We start from the raw sequence: 10059 nt of genomic DNA on the forward strand, positions 1-10059 counted from the left end.
GGGAGCGGGGCTGCCATAAAAAGTATGACTTATCTGCTATTGCCATAGAATATTTATTTAAACTATGAATTTTGTAGTTGTGCAAATTTTTCGAATGTTATAGATATTGTAATTTTTAGTAGATATATGATAGTGGAACAAAACGAATTAAAAATAAATTATATATTTTCTAAGGCTGCGCAAGTCCTGGTAACACTTCCACAAGGACAGATAAAAGGTCACGAAGTACAGAGTTTTACCAACAGAACATATCAAGCATTCGAAGGTATTCCCTTCGCAAAACCGCCACTTGGACCATTAAGATTTCAGGTAAAATATTTTGAAATTTGATTTGATTTGATGCCGTGTTGTTTATTTCATCATATAACTAGGCACCCGAAGCTCCTGATAACTGGAATGAAACTTTGGAAACCACTGAATTGAAACACTGTTGTTACTCAGTTACTCGTGATTTTGGTAGAGAGAATGAGGATTGTCTCTACTTAAACGTTTTCACTCCCATACTGGATAGGGTAAGCAGTACTTAATTACTATTTCGAGGGCCGAGCCAAACACTACACGCGTTGCAGGAAATAAATGCTTCTAAATTGCCAGTAGTCTTTTGGATCTATGGCGGAGGATTTATAAATGGATGCGCTGACTGGTGGCCCCAATATTGGATGGATGAGGATATTGTCGTCGTAATCCCAAATTATCGAGTGGGACCGTTTGGATTTTTGGGTATCTTAATTGCGTCAATATTGACGTGACTGATATAGATTCAAAATGGAAATGCCTATTTTTTCTATTATAATTGGGCATCTAAAAAAATAGTCACTGGTTTTATGTTTTAGCCACTTTATTGTGAAGTCATTTTCAATCAAAATTCCATTGACATAAAAATAACATTAATTGAAAGTGATTCAAATGCAAATATGCAGTTAGTTAGGCATGGGTAACTCAGCTTTCAGGAGTTGGCGCCAACCCAACGCACCGGCGCAATAACTCACCGGTGCAGTTGCTTTGCAGTCACGCATTTTTGATATTCAAATTTCGTGTGATTTTTTGTGATATAGCCATTATAGCGTTGTGTTAACAGCAACGAAATAGCAATTTTTTCTCCAATGATATAAAAACGAACTCTGTGGCTTAAATGGTTCTTGAACAACGTCAAACAAGGCGGCGTCATGTTTTAGTCTATTTCACAATTTAAAAAATCTTAATTTTTTTATACAACAAAACGTGAAACTGGTACCCATATTTGCATACCTGAAACGGTTCTTTGAACACAAGCTTTATATGAGCTAGATGCAAAAATGCAGAACCGCCCAAAGTATTCCCAAACTTTAAACATTTATTGTGAAGGAATCAATGGCTTAATCATAACCAAATATCCACACTAACTGTAAGCTGATGCTTCTTGTATTGAATACTGGAACCTAGATTTTCATATCTGAAGCTGTTCTTTAGCGAAAAGCTTCAGACGAACCTATATATATATATATGTATATATACATAAAAAATACAAAGCCGCCCAACATATTACCAACGTTTAAACAATTACTTCGAGAGAACCAATAGTTCTTTTACTGACACTTCCATTCTCAAGAATTGATACGAAATCCACGCTAAAAGTCAGTTGATGAATATGGGGCTAAAAGTTCTACATGTACATGCCAACCAGGGGCAACGTAATGCTAAGCTTAGCTGCGTAGTGCCACCTGGACAGAAAGAAGAAAATGTTTTTAGTACAGCAGAAAATCTGTTCAAAGCCAAACTTGAAATCAGCACAGCAAAGAAAGGAAAATATAATGCATCCATAAAACTTTCTCCATAAAACCAAGCTCAGTTCAAGCTAAAATATTTATAGATTACTGATCACTCTTACCAGCTTTCTGCAAGCCGGGGCCCTATCCTAAATTTTTTGCCCGTTCATCCTCAAAAAGTTCACTATTTCAAAAACTGCCGCACTTGCCATAAAGGTCACAATGATTCCATATTTCCCATCTGAGAACGCGATTCCCACAACACAAAGGATTATCGGCCGATTTCGTCCACTGGTGGTAGCAAACTGAATATTCAAACACCTTTTCGGAAAAAAGGCACTGAAATACAGAATAAACGTTATTAAATAATCATTCGCAGGTTCGATCTTTCTTTATGCTGCTGTTGCTTGGCAGTTCGATTATAATTTGTTTATTGTTGACATTTTTATAGAAAGTGCCTGTTTGCATTGAAACATTTTCAAGGGCAAAATTTACGTTCCAACTTAACGAAAGTTTACAACGAACTGAAAAACGCTCCAGCCGCCGATGTTTATCTAATTTAATTTTAAGTTTAGAGTAATTTATATTTGTCTGAATTGCACTCAGATGCAGTGCAGTGATTAATGCACAACTCCGAAACTAAAGTTAACAAGCAAATAAGTTTTGGTTTTCTAAAAATATTGACTAAACAAAAAAAACGCGAGTAAATTACTTAAAAATTAAATTTGCTGAATGTCAGAGCGATGATGGAAATCTACGAAATTTCAACTAATTACAAGTGTTGTTTAAAAGTTCAAGAATTATTTCGCCACAAGCGCAATTCTCACCAACTCACAGAGAGGCATCAATTCAAAAGCGCAACTCAACACAGTGTACCCAGGCCTACAGTTTTTTAATGTAAAATCTGAGTTGGAAATGACAAACTTTTTAAATTATACTTTAGACGGTCAACATAATATGTTTCTGGATAACTCTATAAAATGTCAACCAAGACCGCAGATTGTTATATCGCCCTACAATATTTTCACGTTTCATTTGAGTCGTCCAAAATTGGATCTCATTTGCGTGGTATTATTTTTAAGGTGCAAAATCTGAACGGGATTTTGTACAAGATCAAGGCAGTTGCACGTTTAAACAAAAAAAACTGTTGCTCCTATTCCATTTTCGGATTACTGCTAAAAATGCTATTATTTAAACCATATTTTAGCAACTGGCGACCTGTCTGCGCCTGGAAATGCTGGCCTGAAAGATCAAAGCTTGTCTTTGAAATGGACTTACGAAAATGTGCACCTGTTTGGAGGCGATAACGACAGAATTACTATTGCAGGACAAAGTGCTGGAGGATCTTCAGTCGGCTGGCAACTGCTTAGTGATAAGTCCCAAGGCAAATTCTTAAACTATGCATTGTTTAAACATTTTGACGAATGCGATTGTTACAAGATAAATATATTTTTCAGGTTTGTTTAGAGCAGCAATAATTGAAAGTGGTTCACCTCTGAATACTTGGGCTTATCAGAATGATCCATACGGCTATGCAATCGAATTGGCCAATACTATAGACAGTACTATAACAGAACTCGACACCAACGAGTTGGTTGAATTTCTACAAGGAGTTGATTCAAAAATTATAGATACTGCTTCAACTGCCGCATTAGGGGTAATTGAATTTTCAATTTAATAGAAACTTTTAAATTGTTTTTAATAGTAATATCAACCTTCAGAAGGGAATTCACTGAATATCGGCTTCCAATTCTGGACAAGAAAATCTGCGAATTTCGAAATGCTTCAGTGTAATAATACGTTTCTGTAGCATTACAATAATGTGATAACAGGCTCTAACAAACACATAATATTACTGAGCAAGCGGATAACTTACTGACGAGATATAAACAGCATCCACCGGAGTAGAGTAAAAATTAACCACTTCAATGTGGTTTGGAAGTCAAAGAAAGATAAAATTGAAACCGCTCAGTTTTCCGGGACTTTACGCCGACGGAAAAATAATGTATTTCTAACGATTTGCAAGTACGACTAGCCTGCATCTTTAACAGCGTATTCGTCGAAAGCTTAGACTGGATTGATTCAGTGTAGATCCAGACATAAGTCCAGTGCATGTTTGAAAAACCTCTGTAAATGTAAACCAATCGTGACTATGAAACACTAAAAATAGATTATTTTTTAACACGCCTTAAATTAAAAGCCAGGCCAAAACACACATTAACAAATAGAACACGATTTTGTTAATTTAAATTAACCCTCCAGTGGGCGCGCCTTTAAAAATCTCACAAACGGGCGCGCCGCGGCTATTGCACCGCAAATGCTTTTCTTTAACAAAAACGTCATTTACTACTTTATTATGTATTTAATAAGTGAAATTAAAACAAGTAACCCAAAATAAATGCAATTCTATAAATAATACTTGAAAAAATGCTAACAAAATTTAAAAAAATAAGTAAAAAATTTGAAAATAGAAATCTAAAAATGATAGGTAATCATTGTTTTTTTCCAATAAATAATTGATAATCTTGTCTTGATGATGTCTTGTTTGCGTGGTTCAAATTCTGCTTGTCCTTCATCTGCTTATTGTTCAGACTCACTGCAATAAACGTTACTTTCAGCAACTCCTTGGTCCTGGTCTGAATCGCTGTCAAAATTGTCATCAATTACGTTACTTCTCTTCACGTGAATGTTTTATTGTAGATCTTCTTCTTCTCCTTATCTTCTAATTGTCTCACGACCTGTTGCAACAATTTTTTAATTCGCCCGGACTCATTTTTTTTCTTTAAAACTGCTTTATACGACAACAATAACGACATAAAAATAATATTTTTAGGTGTTGCAAAATCTTTTGGCCATTTGGTTATTAATTTATATTAAAATTTTGATAGCAATTTAAGACAAAACGATTCCATGTCAACAAAGAAATCAAGTAATACCCGAGTGATTTTTTTTTCAGAAGCAAGCACTTCCAGTTATAGAACCATATCATGCTGACGCTTTTATAAGCGAAGCAATGTTTGAGTTATTCGATTCGGGAAACTACACACAAGTACCGACAATAATTGGGGTAAATTCAGAGGAAAAAATTTCTTTGGCTAACGGTACAGTATACATGTGTAACGTTTCTGACAATATATACAGAGTCCGTCTTTGGGAGCTTACACTAGAAGTATTCGCCAAACAGAAACTTTCAGAGTTCTGAAACTTCCAATACAAGGTAATGATGTTGGGGCTAACTCATCTAAGATATTTTTAAGGCAGTAGTTCCGGTTATATCGGAAGTAGGTACTTACTCGCGTTTTTTAAATGGAATACCTGTTCTCTGTCGGATTTTTGGGTCATTTTGTTAAATAAACTGGGTACGAAATTTCAACCGTTGTGGAATAATATCCATTTTTCCAAAAAAATTAACACGTGCAGGGTTGGAAATAATTCGTTGTTCCTCCTATTTAAGTGAATCAATTTGAATATAACTTCAGCTTGTTGTAGCCAAAGGTGCCATGTCTCAATGTGCAAAACAGTTTCATAGTTATTTTCAATAAACTACCAATCTACTATAATTTTTATTACTTATTTATTACTTGTTCAAGTTTTAATTACAATAAATGTTCAAAATGTTGTCCGTTAGATGCAAGGTATTGTTGAACAGCTCCATTTGTAGCTCTCTAAAGCTTTTCAGGGGAAAAAGAGTTGAAGGCATTTCGCACCCTTACAATGCAATCTTTTTTGGTTGTTAATGGTGTAGCATAAACAAGATCTTTAATTCGACCACAAAGATAAAAATCCATGCGCCTAAAGTCAGGTGACCTAGGCGGCCATTGAAACGGATCGTTGATTTATTGGAAAACCAACGACCTTCAAAAATTTCGTAAAGTTTTATGGAAACGGCATTGGGGCTGTGAGGGAGCGGGCGCACCATCTTGTTGGTACCATAAAATGTCCCGCTTTACATTACTTTATTCTGGGTTCAATTCCAGTATTTAAAATTGCAAGATAAATTTCCCCTAGAAATTAAATACATACATGCAGTAATTATAAAATGCATAAGTCAACTATTAACTACTAACTTCTCAAATTTTCGTTGTAAAAATAGACGTGAAAAATTTCGTTATTACGAATAGCACAAAACACACTAAAGTTCCAAATTTCTTGAAAATGACATTCGCGAATAGGATTGCTACTGTCGTTATTCCAGTAATGCATGCTTCGCCTATTAAACATGCCATTGTTAGTAAATTTAGATTCGTCCGTCCATATAATATTACTCAAAAAATTTGGAATTTTTTGTATTTTTAGTAAAATAGTCTCACAGAAAGACATGCGTATACATATATATATATATATATATAATTGTAAGGATATGCACGGAAATACGCTAAAGTGGTTATCTCATTTGGCTCGTTATCAACAGCAGAGTATTTAAATGTGCCAAACTGTTCCAAATTTTGAATCAGACGTCTTACAGTATCTGCTGATGGTCGGAAACTTGCCTTAATTTTTCAATCGATCTGAATTCTGAAATCGATCTGAATAGAAAAAAATAGGGGTTTCCATTTTGGCTAATATGCCTTTTCTGGCAGTCATTTTTAATTTTCGATAACTTCTTTTTCATAAGAGATGCAAAACTCATTTTTAGCACATTGAAAGATGGCACCTTTGGCTACATCAAACTAAGGTTTTATTAAAATTGATTGACCTAAATAGGCGCAACAACGAATTATTTCCAAGCCTACACCTGTCAATTTTTTTGGAAAAATGGATATTAATCGACAACGGTTGAAATTTCGTACCCAATTCATTTAACAAAATGACCCAAAAATCCGACCGAGAATTCAAAAGTGTAATAATATACTTATAATGTAATAATATATCCATTAAAATTAGGCGAGTAAGTACCTACAACCGGTATAACGGGAAGTGGTACCGCCTTGAAAATATTTTAGATGAGTTAGCCCCAACATCGTTACCTTGTATTGGAATTTTTAGGACTCTGGTAATTTTGGTTTGGCGAATACTTCTAGTGTAAGCTCAGGACGTAAAATCAAATGTTGATAGGTTGTTGTTGCTTTGTAACAAATAAACGGAATCTTTCACACCTATGAAATAAGAGTAGTGCTTCTAAAATGAAACATGTAGACAACATATGAATTTTAGATATTGGCGCTTTAATGAAATATGCTGAGGGTGCGGATGAAACTCCTAGTTCACTAGTTCCAGCTAATTTTAATTACAAGGCTGATGTTGGCTCTTATGAAGTTGGCAAAAAAATTCGAAGCATTTACGTTGGAAATGAAACACTCGCAGAACATTTGGGTCAGTATATACGGGTAGGTAGATCTTTTGAATGTTTTTAAACGCAGTTAGACCACAGTAAATTCTTAAATACTCCTTATGGTTGGGGATGTATTTGGCTTGAAATAGAAATCCAGACCTACCGACATTCGAAAAGATTATAGTAAACTAAAGATTTAAAATTTAATGTGATATAGATCATATGTTTTAACGATATTTAGATACAGCCTTATAATTTTTCAAAATCTTTAAGAAACGCAGATGAAAAGTTAAATTTTGAATTGATGTCATTTCTGTGCTTGTATTTGGTTTCTTAAAATTTGTCGGCTGGGTTAACGTTGGTGATTTGGTAGAGTTTCAACGGGATTTGGATAATTACATCCAAACCCCAAGACATGTGAGTACAAATTCCGTGTCTTATTCTAAGTATTGCTTTTTATTTGGCCTCAAAGTGTTCCAGCATATATCAGCAAATACCATTCGAAATTTGTTTATTCAAGGCTATTTGTTGCAATACTTCTTGACAACAAATATGCAGAATATATCGTGACCAAACGACGACCAAACAATAAATGTACTATCATTATATGCACCAGAAGGCAACAGACCGCAACTCCTGAGAGACTCGATTTTTGATCAACTCCAAGCCACAATTGACTGACTACTAAGTGACCAACCCATGATAGTGCTTGGGGACTTTAATGCCCGAGTTGGAAACGTAAAAGTCCCAGAAATTAAACAAAGGGTTAGCGAGAATGTGCTGAAACTAATGATATATCTATGTACTTACGATAAATTGTAAACCAAGTAATCAACCACAAGACACCGTCCATGGTTCCATCCAGAAGTCAAGGAACAGTGCCAAGAAAAAATCAAAGCCTACTTAAGATATTGTACTTTGCGAACGCCAGAATCACCTAATGAATATAAGCAAGTTAGGAACAAAACTAAAGAATTAATGAGAAAACTTAGTAACGATTACTAGGAAATGTTCTCCAGACGCCTGGAAAGTGATTTCTACGGGCTTTAAAAGCAGATATGGCGATTTATAAGATCGCAGAGAAAGGAAGTCAATGAACTTTTAGAACTAACCCACATAAAAAAGAAACAGTGGATCAGATATTAAAGCGATCCGTAGAAAAGGACAAACACGGCTGACGAGCCTACCAGACCAGAAATAACTATTGACGAAGATGCCACGATCAATGCATCCGACGTAGAAAACGCACTACAAAAACTAAAAATTAGAAAAGCCGCCGGCAAGATGATATCCAAAATGAGTTGCTCAAATACGGTGCGCAAAGACTAACAGAAGAATTAACAACTTTGATACAGAAAATTATATATCAACATAAAATCCCAGATGAATGGCGAACCAGCACTACTGTGCTAATTTTCAAAAAAAGAAACGGGACAAGGGAGTACCGTCAAATTATCGAGGAATAAATCTTTTAAGCTCTGCTCTGAAACTAACAACTAAAGTAATTACGAACAAAATCAACAATCTTACATCGTTGGCAGACGAACAACAGGGATTCAGATCGGGAAGATATTGCACAGACGCCGTGTTCGTATTAAGACAAATAGTCGAGAAATCGATTGAATGCAACAAGCCAGCGTATATGTGTTTTGTTGATTTCCCACCCTTTTCAATTTAATAATGGAAGAAATTGTTTGAAGTCTTCGAGGGCTAAAGGGATACAAAACAGGGGATGCAGAAATAGTTATATTTTGTTATGCTGACGATGCCGCTCTCATTGCAGAAAGTGGAGATGACTAACAAAGGTTATTACACTTATTCAACCTGACAGCCAAGTCTCTAAATATGGAAATATCGCTAACCAAAACAAAGTGTTTACCAACATCAAAAACCCCTCTAAGATGCAAACTGGAACTTGACGGTAGAGTAATCGAGCAGAAAATTAAATTTAACTATCTTTCCGGCTTTGGGGATTTTGAGGCAGAGGTGAGAGATCAAACAATAAAAGCAATTAGAATAGCTGGCTGTCTGAATGTCATATGGTATTACAAAAACGTCGTGAGGCCGGTGATGATATATACCGCAGGAACCAGGCCGGAAATAGCGAAAACCAAAAGACTGCTAGAGACAGTTGAGGTGAAAATACTTCGTAGAATCACCGTAAAGACACTGCTGAATAAAGAGAGAAGCGAGGATATCAGAACAGCCCGTACTGTTAGGAATATAAATGAATGGGTAGCAAACAGGAGGAACGAATGGAATGAGCACATAAGCAGGATGGACCACCGCAGACTTGTGAGAATCGCTCGCGACAAGTGGCCATTGGGACGAAGAGACGTTGGACGCCCCAGGAAACGATGGAGCGACAGGCTTACGCAAGTGAACAATAATTGAACGGGCGATTCGCCTAAAATCAAGAATGAAGAAAAATACTTCTTAAACATTTCTTTAGTTTTTAAATTTCTAACGCACACAATCGGAATGGTAAATATCACTCTTTTGGAACCAATAGATGCATTGCAAAATCCTCGAATGGAAGATCAAGGTCACCGTGTGATATGTGATTGATGAAAAATTAATAAAAAATTTAGTACGTTTAAATCAAGAACCAATCGGGCAAAAATCGAAAATAATTAAAATTAAATATCGTCCGATATGCTTTTAAAAATAGCATTAAGAACCCACTATTCAAACAAATATACAGGGTGATTCAAAAATGTAGTCATTATTTTCTAAGGTGTAATAGGAGCTCACTTGGTGGGTACTAGAAAAAAATTAAAAATTTTATAAAGATATTATCAGTTGAAAATCGAATGTCAGCTTTGTTATTAAGCATTCAAAAAAAAAATTAGGATCTTTGCTTCAAATTGCGAAATTTTTTTTAAAAAGGCACATCGGCAATGATATTTTTTGTCATTAACAGATAGTTACAGGTGGATAGCTCTTATCAATAATAACAATAATTTGTCAAACTGTGACTTACTTTCAATTTCCTTTCACGAATTTGCGGATATGCGATTAGTTCAGGGGAAATGCTACAGT

General features: G+C 35.3%; 1 protein-coding gene across 2 annotated transcripts in view; it reads left to right on the forward strand.

Moving 5' to 3' along the window:
• The window catches only part of LOC109533286 (juvenile hormone esterase-like), a 20108-nt gene that overhangs the window by 1874 nt on the left and 8175 nt on the right, over positions 1 to 10059 (forward strand). Inside the window, exons 2-8 of one of the 2 annotated variants that reach the window (XM_048663835.1) lie at positions 175 to 309; positions 372 to 512; positions 570 to 720; positions 2953 to 3129; positions 3203 to 3402; positions 4702 to 4846; positions 6900 to 7072. In XM_048663835.1, the coding sequence (XP_048519792.1) occupies positions 175 to 309; positions 372 to 512; positions 570 to 720; positions 2953 to 3129; positions 3203 to 3402; positions 4702 to 4846; positions 6900 to 7072 (1122 nt within the window). Of the gene's footprint in view, positions 1 to 119; positions 310 to 371; positions 513 to 569; positions 721 to 2952; positions 3130 to 3202; positions 3403 to 4701; positions 4847 to 6899; positions 7073 to 10059 lie in introns of those variants that run through there. The other variant, XM_048663831.1, reaches the window with a different exon arrangement.

This window comes from Dendroctonus ponderosae, unplaced genomic scaffold, assembly GCF_020466585.1.
Source record: "Dendroctonus ponderosae isolate FM_Combo_2020 unplaced genomic scaffold, Dpon_F_20191213v2 Dpon_F_20191213_1, whole genome shotgun sequence".
In the NCBI taxonomy this organism is placed as follows: domain Eukaryota; kingdom Metazoa; phylum Arthropoda; class Insecta; order Coleoptera; family Curculionidae; genus Dendroctonus; species Dendroctonus ponderosae.